Source organism: Neurospora hispaniola, assembly GCF_033458365.1.
Source record: "Neurospora hispaniola strain FGSC 10403 chromosome Unknown B0T23scaffold_4, whole genome shotgun sequence".
Lineage (NCBI taxonomy): Eukaryota > Fungi > Ascomycota > Sordariomycetes > Sordariales > Sordariaceae > Neurospora > Neurospora hispaniola.
In genome coordinates this window covers 106417-130030 of record NW_026944409.1, presented here as the reverse complement: position 1 = coordinate 130030, position 23614 = coordinate 106417, and the positions used below count along the sequence as shown (strand labels likewise).

Here is a 23614-nt window from a genome sequence, read left to right as displayed (position 1 = left end):
AGAGCACAATATTAAAGGAATATATAGTATTTAAATAAAAATAGAAAAAGAATATTATAGTACGATAATATTAGAGAATAATCTATAATACTTTACGGATAAAGTAATAGCAACCTAAAGGTTTACTTAGGAATCCTTTAGGGGAAATATTATTTATAATCGATAGTAGATCCAATAATATTCTCTCCCAATAAAACAAATATATATATAGTACTAGAAAAAAGCCTTAGCGTCTTATATAGCCTAAAAATTATATTATTTAGATTGAAGAGAACTAATTATAAGGGTTCGGAAGCATAGAAATCTTTCTTCGCTACTAACTATATAATAACCCTAATACTATAATTAACTTTCCTCTATTCTAATATATATCAATTAAATTTATTAAGGAAAATAATAGTAAAAGCTCTTCGTTATTTAACTTTTTATTATCTAACTCTTCCTCTCCTACTTTTATAGTACAATAAAGAAAGGTTAAAAAATTAATCTCTTCCTCAAACGATATTTATTTACCTCTAAATTCTTCCCGAAATTCAATTCTAACCCTAATTCTACCTTAATAAATTATAATTCGTTCTTAGAATTTAAGAATAATAAATTAGCCGGCCTCTACTCCAACTTCATTTCATTTAATAATATTATTACTTCTCAATCTTTACTTAATTAGGAGACAAAGCGCCTCTATTTAATTAATTATTAATAATTAAATACGCCGTAGCCTAATACTAACTATATCCAACCCTCCTAAGGAAACTAAAGCTTTTTCTATTAATACTCTAATAAATCGTATATAGCTACGAATTCCTCTTCTATTTAGAAATATAGGAATTTTTAAATTATTATTAAAAAATAGAATTCTATTAATTCTAAAAAGTATTAACTTACTAAGTACCTTAGGATTACCTATAAATTTAATATAGATATTTATTTAAATAAGGAGGATTAATTAATTACTAATCCCTTTAAATTTTAAAAAGCCTTCGAACCTATTTACTCCCTCCAATTCCTTTTAATATAAGTATATACTATTAAACCTTATATTTATATTGTAGTAAGGATTATCCCTAATATCCAGATTTAAGAACTTTTACTTAATTAGAGAAATTCCTATTATTAATTAAAATTTAATAATTAATCAACTATAGGTAGTAGTACTATTTAATTTTAATTCCTATAAGTTTATAGTAAATTTTTTAATCTACCTTATTTACTATATAAAATATAATTTAAATAACCTTTCTAAATATAATCCTAATAACCCTTCCTAAATTATAATAGAATTTAAAGAAAGATTTAATCTAAATATTCATTTAAGACTATAAGGACTTTTATAATTTATTAGAACGATTTAGAATAATATTATTCGGAGAATAAATAATTATTTCTTTATTAAAAGCGTTAAAGAAAAATATTTAATTGTAAAAAGTAAGAAAGGATATAGGGGTAATAGAAATAATAGAGGAAGGCACTGATTATATATATATATATGTATAAAAGTGAGTCTGCTTAAGGGATTTATCGTAGATTCAAAGGGAAGATTTGATTTGGGGTGGTATATAGGAATATATACATTAGTTTTTAATAATAATTTTTTTTTTTTCAAAAATTTTTAAAATATATAGGATTAGGGAAGTACTTTCTAGATTGAACAAACCTAGACAGTTAGTATAAAAAAAGAATAGAAAAAGAAGGAAATTAAATATAAGGAAATAAAATAAGAGATTAATAGAACATTAACCTTTTATTAAACTAAATAGTCAATTTCTATCTCTTTAGCAATTCTTAGTTATACAAAATTAGTTTTTAATAGTCACTAATTCTTTATCTTTATTTATTTAGTATACTAAGTAATCCTTTATCCTTCTTAAGAAAATACTCATTTATATCCCCATTTACATCCGAAAGAAAAATATAGAAAGATCTAATAATTACCCTCGTTTTCCGGCGAAAACTAAACATTAAACCATTCAATAAATACGTAACTCCAATAAATCGTATCTAGCTTAATACCTCCCATCTCAACCATCCGAAAAGACTTAAAAATTATTTACTACTCTACCTAATCAGACAGCTAAGAACTACAGTCCTTATGCATCGTGCTGGTCGTGGTAGTGTTGGTGTTATTATTGTAGTTTTCTCGCCATTTCAATACCCCTCCCTAACTTAGGAGTAGTATTTATAATTATAGGATTAGGTTAATTATTATAATACCTATCTATCCTTCGCTTATACCGCCTATTAGATTTAAATAAAATGGGGTTATAATATCCCTCTCTATTCGATTTTACAATATTTTAATAAAATAAAGAACCCTACTAATCTTATTTAAATTTAAGAGTATAAATTGTAATTTTAATTAACATATATAAAGGTTAGTAATTAATTAATTTTCGAGACTATTTTATTCTATTAATAAATTAATTTAGAAATGCAAAGTATAGGTACCTCCATTAAATTTTTATAGTAAAAAGCTTATAAAATTTAATTAGGGTACTTAGAAGCCTATAATTACAAACTAACTAACGAAGTAGTATATTCTATCTTTAGAGAGAAGTAGTACTATTTTTTCAAAAAGTAGTATTATATTTACAAGCGTACTTTTTACAACGAAGCAATTAAAGCGTCCAAAAATAATAATAAAATATATTAAACAATAAAGGAAATACAAATACTTATTACTATTATTCCTAAAAGTAACTAATATAATATAAATAAGATTGGGTTATATTAGTAGCATACTACTTTTTACTAACTAGCTTTAAACATACAGTTAAGTATAAAGAAAGATAAATCATATATATCGCTTATATTTATAATTAATAATATTAGTAATAAATATTTCAATATTTAAGTAATTAGGAGGTTTAAAGAATTTTACACTCTACGTAGGTTTAATTTTAATAACATACGAATCGTTTAACGAAATAATAATAAAGTATAAATAATTAGGAAAATTATAAAAGAATAACTTTAATTTTTTTATACGTATATTAATTGTAAAAAGCCTAGACAATTAATATTTTTATTATTTGATAGCTTTTTTACTTACGAATTTAACATTAAATTAGCGTTTTCCCCTTTTTATATTATTATTAAAATCCTACCTACTAACGTTACTTTTTTATATTAACCGATGGATTAGGGTATTATTAGTACTTTTAAGATTTATTATTATTATTACTTTTTATATTAGATATACTAGTAATTTATTAACACTTCTATTACTAAGGATTATATTAATAAAATAAATTTGAAGATTATTCTTAAATAGATTTTATAAATTTGGTTCTTAGAGGTAAAATGTAATACTATTTACGGTTATTGGGTTAAATCTATTATAATTAATAATAATTTAGAGATAATTATAATTATTAAGCTATTATTTTAAAATATTAATATTATCTTTGAGCGAGTTAATAATTCCGTCCCTATACGGGATCGAATGATTTTGTCTAATTTTTTTAACCCTAAAAACAAGGATAAAGTACTTATAGAACTAAAAATAGTAGACGAGGTATTTGAGTTTATTATTACAGATTGGGAAATAGAAAATAGTAAGAATAAAATAATAGTAGAAGAAGACGGTTATAATACTTAGATTCTAATTACAATTTTAAGTAAGGAGGTAATATAGCACATTGGCGATATATTAGACTAGGCTCTTAAGAAGGACTATTTTAAATTTAAGGAGCTACAGTAGTTGAAACGGTTAAAATAACAAGTAGAAGGTTGGAAAACTAATAGAAAAACTCAAATAACGATTGAGGGGATATTGGAATATAGAAAAGAATAAAAATGTATGGGATTTTAATACTTTTGATATAGCGTACCCCTTAATGCAAATGCCCCCCTTTTGCAAAAAAATTTCGCCTGCCTGCATTATTTGCATTAATAGGGCACCTTACTGTATTCCAATTGGCGTCATTACATTGTACGGGTCCTGTTTCAATCTTTCGTGCTCAACTCAACCTCCAAAGCTCCAAATTCAAAGCTCCAAGCTCCAAGCTCCAAATAACCTCCGCCACCGACCTCGAACCTCCCACAACCTCGACCGAAGACTCGTTCCCCCATAATCGGAAGGCGACCACAAAATGCGCGGCCAGTCTCCCCTGGTCAGGGCGGCGCGGACTGCGCGACTGACTAGAACCTCGACAACGACGACGACACCTCTACTACTAAACACCAGAACCAACAACTTCGTCTGCTGGCAATGTCGCTCTATCCAGATCAGCGCCAAGCCCGCCACCGACTCCCGTCCCGCCCCCGATGTCTTCGATGCGCTCCCTGGCGGCCCGCGTGACACTGCCGACGCCCGCTTCGAAGTCATTGGCGCTCCCGCCTCTCTCCTCTCCGTCACCTTGTCCGCCTCCCAACGCCTCTACACCCGTCGCGGCACCCTCGTCTCCGTCGCCGGCAAGGTCGAAAACGCCCAATCGACCCTCTCCGTCCTCTCCCCTCTGCCGCGCGCCTTCCTTGGTGTTCCCTTCCTCTACCAGCGCATCTCCTCGACCACCCCCATCACGGCCCTAATAGGCACCAAGTCGCCCAACACCAGCTTCTCGGTCCTCCACCTCGACGGAACCACCGATTACATGGTCGCCCAGCGCAACGCCCTGCTCGCTTGGACAGGCCACACCATCCGCGTCTCGCCGCGCATCCAACACGGTCTGGCCCCCGCCAACTGGGGCGCCACCCACGTTACCGGTCGCGGCCTCGTCGCTTTGGCTGCCCCAGGCCAGATCTACGAGTTGACCCTAGCGGAAGGCGAAGAACTCACCCTCCACCCTTCCCACGTGGTCGCTTACTCCGTCACCCGCAACCCGCCTCTGCCCTTCCGCTTCAAGAGCACCCGGCTCAACCTACAAGTCCCCGCTGTCCCGCACTACATCAGCAACGCCGCGTCCAGGCTCGTGCCCGCCAAGGTCTCCGAGTTCTTTGCCCAGATGAGGGATACCCAGTTCTACACCATCCTCGCAAGGATACTATACGGCCTCAGGACGGCGACGAGAAGGACCATCTGGGGCGATAGACTGTTTATGCAGTTCCGCGGCCCGACGAATATCCTCATGTCTAGCAGGGGCGTGCGCGTCTCGGACGTATTAAGCAGAGAGGATGTCAACGAAATTGCCGACACGGAAGCGGGGGTGGTTGGCAAGGCTTTGGGAACTTCTAGGATTGAGAAGGAGAAGGCCAAGGCCAAGGCGAAGGCGAAGGCTTTGGAACAAAAGAAGACGGAGACGCCTCCCCTGGTGGCTGAGATTGCGGTGGCTGGTGAGAAGGTTGACTTTGCTGAGGAGGCCAAGATTCCTGCTGAGAAGGTTATTGAGGACGTTACGGGTGAGGAGAAGGAGGGTGAAGCTGCTGAGACCAAGCCTGTCAAGTTGAGGGATGCGAGCGTGGGGAAGGATGCAAAGGCCACGCTTGAGGAGTCCAAGGACTTGAACCAGTTTGTGCGGTGAGCGGTTGATTGTAGATTGTAGGTTGGCTGCAGGGCATGTAATTTTCTTTTCGTCGTCTTCTTCCTTTTTCTTTGTGTTGTAACGATAGAACCAATGTGCATGGGTATTCATGAAGAAGGAAGGCATGGGCATGGGGCAATCCATGGCATGAGAACGCTAAAAGGTGTGGATGTGGGAGGGAGGGAGGGAGGGAGTGGAATGAAAAAAGAAAGAACTTGTTTTGAAGCTCGGTGTTCAACATGCTTTTGTGCTTGAATTGCCTATAGATGTCGTGCCATGCGGCCAGATCTACCATCCGCCAGAACCTCCCTATATCTATCCAAGAAAAAGCACTCATTGAATTCACCCAAAATATCAAACTCTGTCAAGAATCCAAGACGACAAACACGCTTAAAGCTCTCCTCCACCCGCCACGAGCCTCCTATGACTCGTCTCGCTGACACCAAAGGGCCCTCCCTATACCCGCCTTAACTTTCCAAGCCCCAACAACTGTCAAAACAAGACCTAACCGATTCCATGCTCCCTAGAACCGACAATACCGGTATACACCTCCAGGTAGGTAAGCTACCTTGGGTGATCACGCAGAACCCCTTCGACCACGCTACCCCCAAAACGATATGGACCTAGGTATTCCAGGTGACTGGAGATGCGCGATAAATGTATCCAACAGCTCACAATCAACTCAAAGCGCCCTTCATCGTGCAAGGTACGAGCCCTTGAAGCCATTGGTAATGATAAGCGAGACTGAGATTGAGAACGCCCGAGACTCTTATCGCCATCAAGGTACCTCAGTTATACCTGAACCTAGAAAAATCAATGTTTTTTCGACGGGCGTGATGCCATCGTCTTCTTCCCATTGAATCTCGGCTTAGAGGCAGTGTAGGGATATTGGGCGCAGTAAGTAGTGATAAACTCTCTGGCTGTCAAGTCAAGACGGTCGGGTATAGGCTTGCGGCGTTTGAGGTCAGCAGAAAGCCTCAACCAGCTGTTTTGTTTGTAGAAGGTGGTCGAGATGGTGTTTTTGTCCTTGTTGTTGGTTTGTCGAGTAGTGTCCTGGGTGGTCTGGGTGTCTTCTTTGGTGCTGGGCAGTGCCGTCTTAGGCACGGTGCCGAGGTAGTGCACTTCTGTGTCCGTGTCTGTGTCTTCCAGATACTCCCCTGTCTGTTCTATGTCGTCTTGGTTCTCTTTCTTGATCTTCGGTGTAGAAATATCCAAAGGATGACCAGCAGAAGGAGAAATCGAAGGAGGTAATGACGGAGGAGGGCATAACGAACATGGCACATCTTCTATATCCACCACCTTTTGCTTTTGCAACTTGTCCACTTTCTCCTTCAACGCTTGTCTGTCCTGCTCTTTTCTGGTTGCCTTATTTCCTACCACCATCCCTTCTCCTCTTGCAATTTCCAGCCCTTCTGCATACGCTCTGCAAGTGGCTTGGATGGGACATAAGTGGCACAAGGGCGTTTTCGGCGCCGCGAGACAGACGGCTGCTCCCAGTTCCATAAGCGCTTGACCCCAGCGTCCCGGCCGGTCACTGAGAGGGGGTGGCCCTCGGTTTCTTCTTCTGTCTTCCCCATCAACCACGTTTTCTCCCTCGTTCATATTTTTTCGGGTTCCCTTCTTGCTTATCCCAAACCGCTTCGCCTTGGCCTCCTCCTTGGCCTCCACTCCATCCCAGGCCACTTGCTCCACTAACCTCCTCGCCGCTTCCCAAATCACCTCCCGAGCGTCCTTCTTATTCGCGTCCGCTCTGATTCCCAGTTGCCGCGCCAGGACGCGGGTGACGTCCCAGATGACCATCGGCTCTGCTCGCCCAAAAACTACAGCAGCCACCACACCAGCAGTATGAGGCCCGACGCCCGATAGGTTTTGGAGCTTCTCAACCGTCGTCGGCAACCGAATAGTCTCGATACATCTGTAACTCTTCCCTTCGCAAACCTGTCTCGCCGCCTTGTGTAAACGTGTAGCGCGGATGTCGTCTGATAATTCCTCCACCTCTTCCTCTTTCGCCTTGGCCAAATCCTCCATCGTTGGAAAAGCCTTTATCCACCGGTTATATTGCGTTGTGATGTTCTGTATCGCCTGCTCCTGGTCCGTCTCACGGAAAATTTGGCGCAAAATTTCGGAGAGGAGAGTTTCGTAAAAACGTTGCGCGATGGTGGACCGGAGGGATTGGAGAGTTTGGGCTTGCTTTTGGGATTTGGCTTTGGCTTCGGCTTCGACTTTTGCTTGAGCGTGGGCGCGGGCTCTCGCTTCAGCTTCAGCTTGGGCTTGCTGTTTTTGTGCCTCAGCTTCGGCTTGGGCGCGGAGAATCGAGGCAGCTAGGTTGGGGAAGAGGAGGACTGATTCCGGGATCGGTGGGGAAGCTTTCACCTTGGGACCCACAAGCGAGTCTGATGTCGGCTGAAAGCTGGAAGTAGGGGGCTTGGAAGCGGAAGCGGGAGCGGGAGCGGAAGTGGTGGTGATTGTGATGGAGGGAGAAGGGATACCGCTGGCAGGGCAAAGCAACGGACTGGCATCAACCCAAGCCTTCCGCCACGGCATTTGGCGAGCTGCACAGTATGTGTCGAACCAAGTGAGGAGGGCATCGCGGTGCTTGCGGGCTGCAGCTGTGGATTTCCCCGTAGAACAAGAGTTCGAACTTCCTGGGAAGGATAGGAGGAGGGGATTGTGGTAGCTATGTCGATGAGGTTGGTCTGGCGGGAGTGGGTAGGTGTGGATATCGCTATGGGCTCGAGCAGAACTGGAGGAGAAGATTTGGGCGATGATCTGTTTAGTTGGCAACACTGTGGTGGTTTCGGGCCTCAACTGAGTTGCTGTCGTGCTGATTGCGGTAGTATTCGCCCGGCCAGTCTTGGTCTTTTGGCGTTTGCGGGTTCCCAAACTCATGGACTCGAAGGCGGAGTCGGAGTCGGAGTCGGAGTCTCTGTCTAATTTTGTCCTGGGCTCGTCCTCTTGAAAGTCCGGCTTGCGCTTGGTGATGGTTCTTGGGCGATTTGGTTCAAATCTGTTGGCATGGCTGGAGCCATGATGGGGCCCGAACTTGGTGACAACAATCCCCTCTTCTTGCACATTAGCGTCCTCTTCTTCCAGATGACCGTCCTCGTAGATGACCTCCATTCCGTTTTCCTTTCGAACGAAAGCGGGAAAATCCGAGAGACTAAAGGCGTCATGCTCGGGCTTGATGGGAATTGACACGCCATCTTCTTGCTTGATGGTCACGGTTGTGATACTCCCAGGTTGGGCTGCTGTTGCCGTTGATGCATGGGTCATGGCGGTTTGAACGGTGACAGCTGGGGTGCTTGGACGCCTGTTCTTGTCCATGATCCTGGCCCAACGAGACTCGACGTCTTCGTCTGGTCGCGTTCCGCCGGTGTGGTCAAGTTGCGTGCGAGTGTCCAACTTGGTCCGAATTTGGTGAAGCGGTGAACGCGTTGCATTTTGCGAGAATCGCGTCTCGGCAAAGTTGCTATGCACGTCTAACCCTAACCCCATATCGCTCTTGATGATGACGGATGAAACTCCCAGTCATGCTTTCCTTGACCAACTCCCAACACTTCTTCATCCCCGTCCCCATGTTTTCCCCCTCAATCTCCTCTATCGTGGCCCACCGCTTCATCTTTGCATTACCTTCTCCTCTCTCACTTCCGACTTCATCCCCCTCTACCAAGTCAACGGCCCAAACATGCATCGCCAACTTGAAATGCGAAAACGTCCACGGCACCGTCCCCAACTCTTCCTCGTTCTCCCTCCAACTCCTCACTCCCACCTCTTCCAATATCTCCTTCAAAAACATGTGCACCTTTTTCATCTTCTTCGTACCCGGTTCATTGTTCCATGTCAAATCAGCAGGCAAGGTATGGCTGGGAAGCTCCCACATGCCCGCCAGCAGACCCTTGGCCGGCCGCTTATGGATCAGGTAGCGGCCGTCGGATGGACGTCGGATTGCTACCACCAGACACTCTTCCTCGCGCAGCTTCTTCGTCTTGGCTTTCGTGTAGGGATACTTTGAGCAGTGAGAGGCGATGATTTCCATGGCGGCTGAAGATGGCTCTGCTGGATCGGAGTCCTCTGCTGCTTCTTTCTTGCGGCGCGTACCTGAGGCTATGAACTCGTCAAAGAACGCGGACACCTCGCCTTGCTTCTTCCGCTTCTTCGTTCCAACATCACTCTCCTGCTTGCCAGACTCTTCCGCTTCGGGTGGGGGACATAGCGTGCAGGAATCTTCAATGTCCACCACTCTCTTCCTCGCCGTCGCTTTTCTCCCCGGCATCAGTCCCTTTTGAGTCGCAATCTCCACCCCCTCTTGATAAGCCCTGCAAGTTTCCTTGACAGGACACAGTCCACACTTGGGTTTCGCTGGCCCTGGTAAACAGACAGTTGCTCCAAGTTCCATCAGCCCCTGACCCCATCTGCCCGGCCTGTCACTGACCGGCGGCTCCTTTCCCTCCCGCTCCTCTTCGGTGGCATCAGTGCCGTCCCAAGCAACAGCCTCAACTAGCCGCTTAGCAGCCTCCCACACCACCTCCAGCACTTCCTTGCTCTTGACATCCCCTCTGATTCCCAACTGCCTCGTCAACACCCTGATAACATTCCCATCAACCATTGGCTCCGCGCGACCGTACACGATGGACGCAACGGCGCCAGCTGTGTACCGCCCCACGCCCGGCAGCTGCACCAACTTGTCCACCGTATGCGGGAGCAACCCGTCATACCCACCTTCTTCGGGGGGCGGACAGACCAGTTGAGCAAGTGCATGAAGGCGGGTGGCGCGCGAGTAGTAGCCGAGGCCCTTCCAGAGGGAGAGAACTTCCTCTGGCTGGGCGGCTGCTAGAGACTGCATGGTCGGGAGGGCGGCTAGCCATTTGTTGTAATATGCAATGACGGTCGATACTCGGGTCTGCTGTAACATGGTCTCGGAAAGCAACACCTCGTAGGCCCGCTGGGCTACAATTTCTTTCAGTTCTTGGGGAGAGACGCCGGACGAGGAGGAGGAGACGAGGGAGGTGGTGTCGATCCATGGTTTTCGCCAGGGCATTTGCCGAGAGGAAGAAACAGAGTCAAACCAGGTGAGGAGGGCATCGCGGTATGTGCGGGCCGTGGGGGAAGAGACGAGGAGGGGGTTGTGGTAGGTTAATGGATGAGGATGGGATGGATGACATGGGGGTTCGTTTCCTTGAGGGAGGGGGCAATCGAAAAGCTGAGCGACGAGGGCCTTTATCGAGGTTGCTGTTGCTTTGGGTTTGGCTGTTGTTGCTTCGATAGTGGTAGTGGTAAGAGTAGAGGTGCTGGCGGTGGTGGTAGCCGATGCTTTCGTCCTCGTCGTCACCGTCTTCGTCGTCACTGTCTTGACGGTCGTGCTCCTCGTCTTCCTATCCGCTCGCGATGCTTGCCCACCCGCAGTATTCCGACGTTTAGTTGGCCTGACATCTGAGTCGAACTCACTTTCGTCAATGTCCGAAAGGGCGGAGGAGTCTGAGTCTGAATCGGCATGCTCTGGCGCAGTGTAGTGGCCCAGCGGATCGACCTTTGCGTCCGCGATTCGAGCGCTGCGGCGCCTTGTCTGGACCATTTTGTTACTCAAACCAAGACTTTGACACCTCCAAATTTGATTTCAAATGTTATTTTGTGTTTTCATGCAAGCGTTGATGAATTATGGGCGAGTGTCCAACATTAGATCTCCCAAACCGCGTTTGTTGTTTGGTGAAGAAATCGCGTCTTGGCGATGTGCCAAGCAGCCATGAGCCAATGCCAGTCTTGGAAGCCGTACATGGTCAACCCTAACCCTCGTTGTCCCAAGTTCTCACTGTTTACCACCCCTTTCCTTTGGTGTCACGACACCAGAGAAGACGTCAAGTCACATCCAGGTTGCTTCGACTGAACAATGGCTAAAAAGTCATTGCGACCCATCGATCTACCATGTGCCGAGCCAAAATGGTGCGAAACACGGCATGAGCCGAGAACAGTGGGTGGTAGGTAGCATTCGGGGATATCACCCGGATGAATAATGGTTGGGAACGAAGCCGGGCCGCCGGATTTCATCTCGATCATTGCCTTTTCGAGATTTTTCCAGATTAATACACTCCATTCCGGCCCTGACTTTATGCTCAAGCCGATCCCAACAAATTATCTGGAAATTTCCTGCCGGGTGAGTTCCTGGGCCGGGATACATAAGATCACCGCTCTTCTCTCCTTACATGTATGCCGGCCCATATGTGGAGGCACTCTCCCACACAACACACAATTCTTCTTTCTCCACCACGCCATAACTCATCAATACTATCAACACACAATGCTCACTTCTTCACTTTTCGCTTCTTTATTGACGTTGATTGGCAGCGCCGTCGTCAAAGCAACAGACTACGGTCCCTGCCCCTACAATGACAACGAAAATTGCTGGGAGATCATGGACAACACCGCTTGCTTCTTGAACCCGACGAGCACGGAGCAGATCTTTGCTTGTATTTCTGGTGGGAAGGAGGGTGTACGTTGATTTACTACCTAACCTTTCATACATATCCGAATTCCTTGACCACTACTAGAGAAGAAGGTCCTTCAAAACTGGATGCTTGCTTGCTTGCTAACTGCAACCACCTGTGTTCTTGGGTGTAGGTCTGCGCATGCTATGGATGTCTTGGGTATTCGCCGGTTACGGAGCTGATTCGGAAGGAGGATGCTTGTCGGTTGGTGTTCCCTTCCCTGCTGTCCTGTGAGAGAATTTTGGGGGGAAGTAATATGGAGGACGGGAAGGAAAGATGCTGATTGTTGACAATGGGATTGGTTTAGGGACGTGAATACCGATGCGCCGACGCCGACTCCGACGAGTGTTGAGAGAGTTAGGAGGGTACTGTGGGCGTAGAGTAGGATATGAGACTGATGTGAACGGTTGCAGTATGGGGCTGGATGTCCGTGAATGGCTGAAGCTTCAACGGAGCTGCGTATGTGAAACTAAGGCTGCATTTGTTTTGGTACGGTTGCAGTATAAATGGCCTCATACGGCCATATCCGTAGAGGCACAGTTTCGTACAACAGAGCCATCATTGAGTATGCTGCTGTATGAAATTGCAATCTACGAACCCCCTTAGTCGGGTCAGGGTTATATATATGCTAGAAAACTGTACATCTTCTTGGAATAACCGTACAAAGCCACCAAAATGCATACAGGCCCCAAAATATGTGTAGTATTTACCGTAGCTATACTCGTAGTCTGCACTCTACAATGCCCTATAAGCTCTAGGGATCTTAGCAAGGACTTTCTTACCATCGACACGGGACAACTTAAAGTTCAATTGAGAAAGAGTACCTGGTACGCGTTACAGGGTGGAAAGGACCGGGAAGGAAGGAAGGAACCGAAGCGAATGTACCTTCATAAGACGGAACAATGAAGATGAAGAAGCTAAAGACCAAACGAGTTACCACCAAAAAGTATACCATACTCCATGGAAAGCCAATCCCCCTGCCCCCAGCCCTCTGAGTGCCGATTCTCCTGCCACTTAATCCTGTCTTTGGCCGTCAATGTTTACCTACTTTGAGTGCCATGTACATGTTCCTTTCGAATGTGTCTCATGAGGTTGTCCTCGCGCGTGAACATCATGCTCGCATCAGAAAACTTGCAATTCTGAACGGGACAGTGCCAACCTGTCGCGCTTGAGAGAAAAGGCTCCCCGGTTACACCCAAAGTAGCCATGCTCCTCGTCGCATTTGACTGATGCTTCCGCGTATTCTGGTGGCGCTTAAAGTCCCGCTTGGTGTTGGAAGAGAACGAGCAGGGCTGGCAGGTATACCGGCGGCCGTGAGTGCTTGGGATGTTCGCCATATCAACTTCGGAAGGACGAGCTGCCACTGAGGGAGAAGGGGACTTGGCCTGAGACAGTAGTGGGCTAAAGATCTGGGCATTGTTGGCTGTGTTAAAGTCCGGCTGTTCGATGACACCGTTCCTGTTCAACAAGTCGTCGCCGTCGCCGCCTTCGTACAACCCCGTTTCACCGGTGGCATCGGGATATGCACGGTGCCCCTGGTCTTGGGGAGTGTTTAGACCCTGCAAACGGTCGTTAGACATGAAAATGTTCTTTGGAAGACGGAGGTTTGTGTTCTTTGACATGGTAACTGCTACGTACCTCCGGGTTGAAGCCCTGGAAGTCCATGGTATTGGTAAGGTCTGGCTCGGCGGACAACACATCAACCGCAAGCTGTGCGTTTATATAAGGATTCTAGAGTAAACGAGGGTGAGCGGGGATGTCAAGACATCCGGTATGTAGGGGTAACTGATGGAGAAACACCAAGCTCGGATAGAAGAAACCCATCTGATGCCGGGACAAGATACGATAATAAAGACTTGAAAGTCGTACAAACCAAACAGTTGTCTCCATCGAAGGACTGACGTTCGCCGGTAGGGGCTGAAGTTCCTGGTCATCTGGCCATAAAGCCATGTCGTCCCCATGTGCATCCGCATGGCGATATGGGAGGATATCCGTCATGACTGTGATCAGTGGAAGATACTGGGCCCAATGACGTCTTAGGGTGGTAGTAATGGAAGGTAATGGAGTGAGAATGCTATATAAGGGAATGATGCTGGTAGTTTCCTGGAGCAGCTAATGTCGCATATGAGGGAGTGAGGTAGTGAGTCCTGGCATTGCACGCCGGAATCTGCTCTGTCTTTATACCTACGCTAGACACTTTGTTGGGAGTGCGTTCTGCAACGCAAACATATCTCCTAGAGATAGGTAGGCACCTGATACAACCACTCGAAGATGTACCTAAAGAGGCCATCACCAAAGTTTAGCTGACCGAGTCTGCTGGTGTGGCTCATTACTCAAAAAGAATCGTGCTCCTGTAATGAAAGCTGGGAGGCTCCTTTGGGTTTAGGGCTGTCTAAAAGTGCGATGCAGTGAAGATCCCTGCCTGCTTTTGCAACCCCCTCCTTTTGCAAAATCCCCCCTTTTGCAAAAGATTTCGACTGCCTGCATTCCCTCTAGTGGTAATTCCTGCAACCTACAATTTGCAACGCTAACAGCCCGGATTTACAAAAGCAGGGGTCGAATTTGGTGGGGCGGGCACTCTTATACCCGTATACCGGGGTCTGATAGCTCCAGGGGATCCACCTTTCTAATACCTCTAACCATTGCTAAGTGGCTAGAAGACTCTTACCTGGTCTGTGCTCCTGTCCTCCCTTTTGCAAACCCCCCTCTTTTGTAAAAAATCTGGGCTGCCGGCATTAGTTGTAAAAGCAGGGGTTCTTACTGTGTATAGCTGCGGCACAAACTGGTGAAGAACGGGGAAATGGTTTCGCAGAAACGGCTCGCAATTCAAGTCCGTCATTGGCTGAGAACCCATACCTCTACCCGATACTACCTACGTAACACATCATGCACAATGCCAAGAAACGCCATTCGAATCGTATTTGTGAGTGAAAGGGCTCATTGGAAAGGGGTGTGGCAGCTGCACGAGCGAGAGTGAGTGTGAAGATACGGCTGTAGTTGAAACCAAGTGAGTATGTGGTCCAAAAATCAGGAACATCTCGAAAATGCCATCGGTGGCTGCTTCCAAGTACCTGTTCGGGTGTCGGGAGGGTTTGTTGAATGGGTTGTCCCATTGTGACAGGCCCAAAACTCATAAGAAATGAAAAATGCCATTGGCGAGCAAATGTGAAGGTAGAATCACCTCAGAATTGACTACCTCAGTCACCTTTCAAATATCAGTCCGAGAATTGTATCACAAGCAAGCCAAGAGCTCTTTCTCCTGTTGTCATGCGGCTTTCCCTTTCTTCCAGGAGTTCCTGCCTTCCTGGTGTTGCAATGGGAGGCTGGGCGCCAAGACGTCTTCTACCGTGTGGCTAAAGATCCGGAAATGCCATGCCTAACCAAATTCAGAAGTGTAAGTGTTTGTTTGCACAGCCCCAATTTGAGCTGATGGACGGCACTTTCTCGGTTGACATACACTAGATGCCTCGCGACTAACTTTCTGAAGTGGGAGTCGGTTCATTAGGAAAGGGGTGTAAATAAACCAGAGGTGAATTGCCATGTTTTCTCACCTCGATTTTTCCCCCAGACCCCCCAGGACGTATGCACTAACAATTACCACTGCAAGCCATCGTGCAGTTAGCGACTCGACACGATTCGAGGCAAACAAGCTCCGTCATGCATCCATTCATCGACACATCGTAGGTAGGTAACATGTAGCAAAAAAATGAAGAAGAAAGCCATAGATAATAGTTTAAGATGGATCAGATGAAGAGAATTGCATGATGATGAAGGGTATCGCATAGCGTTGTGCTGGGGATGGAACAAAGTCAGGACAAGCTGAGTGGGCCTCGGAAAGCCACTAAGCCACACCTTTCACAACAGCCACACCAATCGCGCGCTGACATTCCAGCATATCTTCTCTGATCCTTTTCAGCCTGCCTTAAGCGCAAGACTCTGCTAGAGCCTGTTAGTAATTTAATTCTTGCGTGGACTTGTGCACCGCCACATCTAAGCAAACGGGATCACACACGTCACTAGTTGCATCAGGCCGTTGGGCGCCTAACGAAATGAAATGGATTCTTGCATGCAGCAGCTTCCATCAGATTTCCTTCCACTTGTCCTTTTCTCCAACTCTTGTGCCAGAAAAGGGCAGCAAATGCTCACGTCTTGACCATCTTCTATTGACTCCAACACGATGGCTCGACCAAGGAGGCTTGACGAAGGCTTGCATAATCGAGAGTCAATCACCGTCGGGCTGCTCCCAGCAATCACCGCCAAAATCCCGACATCGACAGAACTGAGCCGTACGCGACCGCCCAAGTGGGAAGCCTTGGGACCAACAACAGCTGCGATCATGACGGCAAGCGATAATCGAGGAACATTATGACGACAAGTACGTAATAATCGAGGATGTGAACCTCTCGATGCTATCGACGTCCTCGACACCCGCTTCGAATTCCCTTTGTCGCTTCCTACACGATCTCGACTATGCGAATAGACGAGAAATAAGATGAACCAAGAGAAGAGATGGAACAGAAAGGGAGTGTTGAAGCTGTGGAAATGGGGACGCGCATAGGGAGAAAGAGAAGGATAGAGACAATGACAACAGATAACTCCATATCTCGATGACCCGAACTCTCCCTTTTCTGCCGGCGTAACATGGTGTCAATCAACATATCGATTCGCAACACTCAACCATCGCAAGAACAAATGCATGTGCCTCTCCTGCCATCAACGGCCGGCTGCCGAAACGACCTCTTCCTGCTTAGGGCTATGGATTGTACGACGAAGAAATGAGAGGCGACGGTCGTGCCAGTGTCGGACCGAGTCATGGCCCGAACCAGAAGTCTTCAGTTCGGGAAGGAGTATACCCCTGAGTCTGGCATGCAACAGCAACGTGCCGATATGGAGAGGGTCGGGGAGGCGCACGTCGCAGGCCAGCCAGGGGTTCTCCGGCGTGGACACAGCAAGCCTTGAGGTTCTGAAGAAGACGAAAATGACATTACGTAGTACGGCTGATAAACAGTGGAAGGAGGTAGGCGTCTCGGCTAGATTCAAGTGCCTACCTAGGTACTCAGGGACATGTACTCTCACGATGTGATTAGCGCCAGTTGGCCAGTCCGTAGCAAGGCGCCGGCCCTGCCTGCGCCGGCAGACTTTTTGTTCCATGTGACGGCGTGACTTACGTTGCTCGTCGGAACGTGTTGCAATCTCTGTCAGCATGGCTCGCCTCCGCCATAGATCATGGACCGACATTAACGACGATCTGGTCGCGTTGGTGCGACGTTTGTTTTCTCGACGACAGATGTCAAACTTTGGATCGACAGGGAAATGACGGTGTGTGCGTTCAGCCTCGTTGCATTTTTGGGGGCGTTGCATTTAACTTGATCCCACATGAATGCGTGGATAATCAGTTGGTTTGGGGTTACCTACACTCCAGTCGACCTACACGAGGTTCCAGAAGATGACGGTCGAGTCCTAGTACGCACTTCTACTGCTTATACGGGTCAATTTGCGACCCAGCGATGACTGTGAATTGGCCGCATTGGGTAAATGGTTTTGGTAGGGTAGTAGAGGTAATGATCAGATCGGCTCCGGCTGTTTCCAAATGCTTTCTATCTAGTATACGCATGATACATCGAGGCTCACTTGCACCAACTCATCAGTCTGAAATCTTTGGCCAACATCAGTGAGGCTGGAGATGACCTGGCTCAGTTGGAGATGGCCTCACTCTAAGTGTCCATTCACATATAAAAATAGTCTCGGACACCGGTGTGATGTCGGTCCGAAACAAGCGCAAGGAGAAAACAGTCAGGTAATTCACAGGGCTCTGGTCTCCAGCGGCATGGAATGCATTGACTCCTTCTCACATGACGTGTCAACGTTGTAGTGCTCAGGGCAGGACTCGATACCGGGCTATGTCTGCTCAAGACTCCACAACAAGCAGCCTGCCTGGGCTAACCCCTGAACTCCCCGCAACTTGCCAGGAACCAATCCCCCCCCCTGATGTCTGGGTGTCCATGTTCCTGTTGGGTCCCCTTCCATTTTTCGGTGTCGGGTACCGAGGAGGTACAAGGGAGTGCCATATGCGGAGATAAGGATCGGGCTTTGTGACTGGACGGGCGGGGCGTGCAATGGCGGGACGCAGTCAGTGGACCTGATCTGCCGCGTCATCCAGAGTTTTCGGTGCGAGCCGTGCAGAACCGTTGGCTGGTACCTGTCTAGTGTAGTGTACCTATATGATCATCCCCTTATTAAGTAACGGTCCATGTAAATACATAGTCTGTACTGCAGTGTACTACCTATGCCAAAGTTTGAAGAACTTGCAGTACTTAGTGACTTTCTGATGCAGCTAAGCAGCGCTACCTGGGTAGGTAGCCAGCGCCTCCTCAAGGTATTGTAAATTAGGTACCTCTACCTTGTCGATCCCCCCCCTGGCTTCTCCACACCCACCCACACAATTCCCTGCTGTGACAAGAAGGCTGCAAAAGCTGATGACCTGAGGTATATGCATGGGCCCAGATGTATGTAGAAAGTAGATAGGATGAAGCCAAAGATTTGCTAAACTTGGACTTGGCATTAGAATAAACTCCTTGCAGTGGTAAAGGGACACTGTGTAGTACCCGTAGTACTACCTCTCCCCCACCTCGTGCCCCTGCCACGTAGGTGGGCATTCGATAATCTCCGACAGCTCAGCTCGCATCCCGCTACATACCTCCGTTGTCACGGGGTAGTAGTTGACATGCCCATATAATGTACACTTCGTATACTGCCTTGCAAGTAGAATTACGTCTATCTTTTATCGGATCGTTTGGGGACCTGGCCATAGTGCACGCCTAGCCTGTCATATCCATCTTCCATTTCACAGGTGGATGAAAGGCTACCTACCTTAGGTACCTTAGGTATATTTCGCTGGAATTCCTCCACTTCTTATTCTTGATCAAAAAATAACACTATCCCGAAAATCATCACCTCTTTGTTGAACTGCGCGAGGGGAATGATACCTATGCTCTATGATGTCAAGCAGTCATGAACGTGACCATAAGTGGTGCAGAGCTAGGTACCTTAGGTACTACTGCAACCTAAGGACTCCACTGTTCGGATTCGGATTGTAGATACTTGGGCATTGTGACACGACTGAGAAAGCTTGATTAACAAGGCGGAACCATATCAGACTGGATAGCACACAACTTTGATATTCGGGGTGTATGTGGGAGAGGGCGTAGTGTGCTGCTTCAGTAGTTCGATGCTATTTTCAAGAAGTTTCTACTAGTGTGTTAGTTGTACACCCGGACGTGTATTTTATTGTGGACCCAAAATGTCAAGCATCTGTCCTTGCCTAATTACAGTAAAGGAAAAGTGGGATATTCAACGGAATTAACCAATCATTGGTGTTAGGTGCCTGATTGTTGTGCAGCAACGGTGGGTGACTGTACAGTCACAGTCGGTGTGTTCTAGAAGGACTGGTTGCTGCTCGCGGTTCGCAGGCTTCCCTTGTCATTGCGACCCTTGCTCATGCCCCTGTTGCCGCCTCAGACAGACTTCTCTCGAGGTGACACTGATGATCGCGGTTCGTCTTCGGCGAGGCCCGGCCTTCGTTGCGGATGGAGCGGCTGCCGTCAACACTGATGTTGGAAGCGAAATCTGCCTTGCGGTTTACCCCATGGACTAGCTGGGTGCTTTACAGGGTTGTATCGATCCGAAACACAGGAGGTCTGCAAACACATTGGAATCTGGAGAGAAGAGGAGCAAATGGACACAATCGCAAAGGCCATTGAAGCGTTTCTCGGCTATAGAGAAAAGAAAAACAAAAGACATACCCAACCCATCTGGTATCTTTCCGGGCCTTCAAGGTTCATCGTTGCCGTTGTCTGTTGCGAACCAACTCTGGTGTTGAGGCCGCCGCTAATTACCCATGTGTTGATCGTCATTTTACCACCTTCCTTATCTAGCTAGATGCATCGTTTCGGATCTCAGCTCTGGGGCTGGCCAGACTCACACCCCTTCCAAAGAGAGCGGGTCTTCACCATACAGAGTCGATCGGGAACGGAGCCGGGTGATCGCTGCAGCGCGCGGTCTACACCCCAAGGTCTTGCTCCTTTGCTTCGTTCAGTTCCGGAGCTCCAGAATGTCAAAGGTCGGTTGTCCGATCGGGGTGGCGGGGTGTGCACAACTTTCCATCCCCCGATGTCGAAAATGATAGTTTTTGAGTTTAGGTAGGTAGGAACGGGATTGAGGCTTGGCAGTAAGCGCCTATCGTAGATTGCCCCTGTATCAACGTAAAAACAGTGGCTGTTCGTTAGTGCAACATCTAAGCGACCCCGCGCTGATAGGTACGGTAATGACAATTGTGGGATGCATTTAATGTTCCGTGATATCGATAGAGCAGATGGGGAAAGTTTTAACCAAGCGTCCAAGTACAGTTTCCAATTATCGTAACAATATGTGCATAATAGATAACATCGTCTCATCGCTGAACAAAAGAAACATGGCTACAGGTAGCTGAAACAGATGCAGATAGGAAAGAAAGACAAACAGTAGAGGGGATAAGCGAAGACAACGTAAGAGCCTAACGTAGGTAGAAAAAGAGATTATAGAAGGAAAATGGAACACAGCCAGCTGTATAGTGATTAGAAAAATAAAACATCCGACTTCTCACGATGTTCATATAGCATCCAGGCATTGCAGAACTCTTCGATCCTCACGCTGTCGACCTGATGGGATGCGCAGTATTCATATGCCTCCACAAGTTGTCCTTGCGAGTGAAAGTCTTCCCGCCTTCACGAGAGTATTCGCAACCCTGCGCCAGGCAGTGGAATCCCAGGACGGCGGCATCACTCCCGCTCCCGCTGCCGTCGCTGGTCTTCTTCTGATGCTTCTTGGTTGTGAGATGACGCTCATGGTCCCGTTTTGTCTGGGAAGAGGTACCACAGTCGGTACAGTGATAGCGAGCAGTCCCACGGGTGTTGGGGCTGCGACCTTCATTGTCTGGTGGAGATGGGGTAAGGGATGCGCGGGTTGAGGAAGGCATGCTGTCGGGGTCAATAGAAGACGGTTCTAGGTCCTGGATGGTGTAAGGCCCTAGGGACATAGAGTTGACGGTATGAAGAGGGGCCGGAAGCGAAGGCTGAGACGGTATATCGTGATGGGCGGCAGTGTTAAGGACGGGGATGATGTTTCCATCCACACCCTCAAAAGATTGCATAACTCCCTCGTCCTGAAGGCCCTGGAAGTGACCGGTAGTGGGAGAGAAGTGCTGAGACCAGTTATAACCAGATAAGTCTTCCACTACGAACGGTGGAGGCCCCGGATACGTGTAAAAATTGGCGATAGGGTACTACGTTGGATGTGTTAGCGGCGGTCAATCAAGTAGTAGGTTGTTAATGAACGTACAGAGCTAGTGATATCGAGCTCTTGGTTGGTAGATTCGTGTGACTGTCCAAGGACGTTGGATAATGCTTCATTATTATGATATCCGTCGTCGGCAAAGCCCAAAAGAGGGTTGTAGACATTGGAGATGTCATTGTCTGTGACGGGTAAAGGATGATGCAAATCGAAGTGGTTGTAATCCATGGTGGCTTATCGAAACAGCTGAGTGTAGGTAGAAATGAAGTAAAATTGGGTATCGGATCCGTTCTTTGGCGCGGATATATAGTACAGTGCTGCTAAGTTTTTGGTGAGCTTCTTAATAGTGTTTGAACGACGTGCAAGCAGGACTTGGAAGCTTCCATGTCCTTTATAGAAGGCCATCTTTTGTCTGCCCGACTAGGGGGAGAAAAAGAGAGGCCATAATCTAATAAGGGGTGTAGTAGACATTCTTCCTAACGCATCGATGGATGTCGTTCTATCGTCGGATAATCATAGATAGCAGTAAGGAACGGTCCGTCTGGACTTGCGACTAATGAAATTGAATTGGGAGCAACGGTGGAGGTGGTGCGGGTGAGGATGGGTCCCGGGCAGGCATTGCACAGTCCCCACTGTGTGCCTCGCCCAGACCGTACCACGGGCACGGTGGGGTCCAATTAGGGCATTTCCACAGACCCGCCTACTGTGGTCGGGAGCGAAAGTAAAAACCCCTCTGCCCGTCAGGTACTCTTTTGCGCGGACACTATGCGTTTGGTACCTATCCCACCCAATTTAACTTACCCATGACACGAAGTAGCCTCCGACCTCAACCCCCGGGTTGGAATTTCCCCAATCGTCTTTGACACTACAGCGGTAGGGGCAGTGAAAAACGCTCCCGCCCAACACTGGGCACCGTACCTGAACTGATCGGCACTTGGACTCCAACCGAACGCCGCGGCAGGGGCATCGATCTGATTGCGCCCGCCCGTGGAATCAATACCTACACTAGGTAGGTAAGTACCTATGCAACTTCAACTTCCTTCGGTCTTCTTTCGGACGGAGTTTGCACAAAACACTCGCCCCGCGCTCCAACATCATAGTAATACTTATCTCTGCACTACACTGCAACTCAAAGCCGTATCTACCTATACGCACTACATTACACCGCAGTCATTCCGTCGGTTTGCTATTTACTACTCTGCAGTATCCGTAGGGTACGTTTCCATGTAGTGGAGGTAAAGGCTTCTGAATTGACAGCTCAGCGAGAACTTCCCCAGAGCCCCTATATAACAAGCTCAACGGCAAGTGCGATTACTTAACGTCGTGCCCGGACGGAGTTTTTATCATCGTTGTTGGTTGCCACGTCCAGGTCTGCCTGCCCCGGTTGTCATTTGCCGGTCGTTTCGCATCAATGGTCCAGCTTAGCACACATGACCCCGGTCCCCATTCTTGCTCATCGTACCTACCTAGTAATACGTGAGAAAAAGCGCCAATGCTAGTGATCCGCCAGGTGCAGGAACGATGCACTCGGCGCAAATCTAGGTAGTTTACCCCCCCCTGGGCTGGGCCGCCCTAAGCCCCCCCTCCCCCCCCCCCCAAAAAGAAAAAAGCCTTGGATCGACTAGACCCCTCAGATTTTCCAAGATTGAAAAGACTTGGAACGAGCAATGACAGTTCCTCGATATGCATTAGGTAGAAACAAACAAAGTTATTCCGAGGATACACGGCCGCCGCGGGATCTATCTGGGATGGCGTGTGCGCTACGAACCATACCAGGTACCATAGGTAGGTTTCTTGTCTCTCGAGTGAGCCAGTCACCGAAGTCCCAATCCAACCTAAATAAGGACAACCACACCAGACGATACCTACCTAGGTAGAGCCGATCAGCCCGTGCCTGGCTAGGTAAAGCAACCTACCTAAGTGAAACGCAGGCACAGCCTGCCCCTGTTGGAGGTGGGTTTCCCGTATCACGTGCGGCCAGCCATTGCACCCTTCACTGGACCACCTGGAAACGGAGAACAGCGTTCAAAACAGGGGGCCGCTTCCATTGAACGGACCCGGGCCTGGCAGGGGAGCCCACTGCAGTGGACACGCCTCTTCCCGTTATCCCCTAAATCCCTGCTACCTCCTGTTGATTCCTTCCACTAGTCAGTTACAGTTCACAGGGTCGGAGGTGGTCACGCAATGCCCTGTACCTGGACCTGGCTGGGCGCTCTTTTGCCGCAATGAGATTTCCGGGCAGCGCATGGCCTCGCTCAACTTCCGTTTCACTGCACTTCAAGTTCAGTTGCGTCTGCTGGCCGGTCTTGGCACCCGGGCCCATTCACTGAGTGTGCTTCCATTCCGTCA

General features: G+C 47.4%; 7 protein-coding genes across 7 annotated transcripts; 2 read left to right on the top strand and 5 right to left on the bottom strand.

Moving 5' to 3' along the window:
• The first annotated feature begins 3916 nt into the window (after positions 1–3916).
• B0T23DRAFT_378889 (mitochondrial biogenesis AIM24-domain-containing protein) lies at positions 3917–5635 on the top strand. The gene has a single exon (XM_062837117.1). The coding sequence runs from the start codon at positions 4092–4094 to the stop codon at positions 5457–5459; it is 1368 nt and encodes a 455-aa protein (XP_062692497.1). The 5' UTR covers positions 3917–4091; the 3' UTR covers positions 5460–5635.
• Positions 5636–6272: 637 nt separating this feature from the next.
• B0T23DRAFT_315815 (uncharacterized protein) lies at positions 6273–8732 on the bottom strand (the record flags this gene model as incomplete). The annotated part of the gene is made up of 1 exon (XM_062834885.1): positions 6273–8732. The coding sequence occupies one exon, from the start codon at positions 8730–8732 to the stop codon at positions 6273–6275; it is 2460 nt and encodes an 819-aa protein (XP_062692496.1).
• Positions 8733–8994: 262 nt separating this feature from the next.
• B0T23DRAFT_441368 (uncharacterized protein) lies at positions 8995–11143 on the bottom strand (the record flags this gene model as incomplete). The annotated part of the gene is made up of 2 exons (XM_062840771.1): positions 10175–11143; positions 8995–10015 (listed from the first exon to the last, which is right to left on the bottom strand). Coding segments are annotated over exons 1-2 (1878 nt in total), but the record flags the coding sequence as incomplete, so codon positions are not given.
• A 608-nt stretch (positions 11144–11751) lies between these two features.
• Positions 11752–12221, top strand: B0T23DRAFT_315929 (uncharacterized protein; the record flags this gene model as incomplete). Its single annotated transcript, XM_062834891.1, has 2 exons — positions 11752–11943; positions 12072–12221. 2 exons carry the CDS (start codon positions 11752–11754, stop codon positions 12219–12221), a joined length of 342 nt encoding a protein of 113 aa, XP_062692494.1.
• An 828-nt stretch (positions 12222–13049) lies between these two features.
• On the bottom strand, positions 13050–14305 carry B0T23DRAFT_357278 (uncharacterized protein; the record flags this gene model as incomplete). Its single annotated transcript, XM_062836191.1, has 4 exons — positions 13808–14305; positions 13577–13669; positions 13132–13497; positions 13050–13097 (listed from the first exon to the last, which is right to left on the bottom strand). Exons 1-4 carry the CDS (start codon positions 13934–13936, stop codon positions 13050–13052), a joined length of 636 nt encoding a protein of 211 aa, XP_062692493.1. The 5' UTR covers positions 13937–14305.
• Positions 14306–16463: 2158 nt separating this feature from the next.
• B0T23DRAFT_132857 (uncharacterized protein) lies at positions 16464–17530 on the bottom strand. The gene has a single exon (XM_062832220.1). It carries the CDS (start codon positions 17297–17299, stop codon positions 16652–16654), a length of 648 nt encoding a protein of 215 aa, XP_062692492.1. The 5' UTR covers positions 17300–17530; the 3' UTR covers positions 16464–16651.
• A 2783-nt stretch (positions 17531–20313) lies between these two features.
• B0T23DRAFT_412228 (uncharacterized protein) lies at positions 20314–21803 on the bottom strand. Its single transcript, XM_062839476.1, has 2 exons — positions 21314–21803; positions 20314–21257 (listed from the first exon to the last, which is right to left on the bottom strand). Exons 1-2 carry the CDS (start codon positions 21491–21493, stop codon positions 20622–20624), a joined length of 816 nt encoding a protein of 271 aa, XP_062692491.1. The 5' UTR covers positions 21494–21803; the 3' UTR covers positions 20314–20621.
• Positions 21804–23614: the final 1811 nt, after the last annotated feature.

Bases quoted from the DNA above. Each gene is read 5' to 3' on its own strand.
- B0T23DRAFT_132857 (XM_062832220.1), bottom strand. From the start codon at position 17,299: ATGCAACGCCCCCAAAAATGCAACGAGGCTGAACGCACACACCGTCAT.
- B0T23DRAFT_412228 (XM_062839476.1), bottom strand. From the start codon at position 21,493: ATGGATTACAACCACTTCGATTTGCATCATCCTTTACCCGTCACAGAC. The intron at 21,258-21,313 runs GTACGTTCATTA...CATCCAACGTAG, and splicing joins AGCTCGATATCACTAGCTCT to TACCCTATCGCCAATTTTTA.
- B0T23DRAFT_378889 (XM_062837117.1), top strand. From the start codon at position 4,092: ATGCGCGGCCAGTCTCCCCTGGTCAGGGCGGCGCGGACTGCGCGACTG.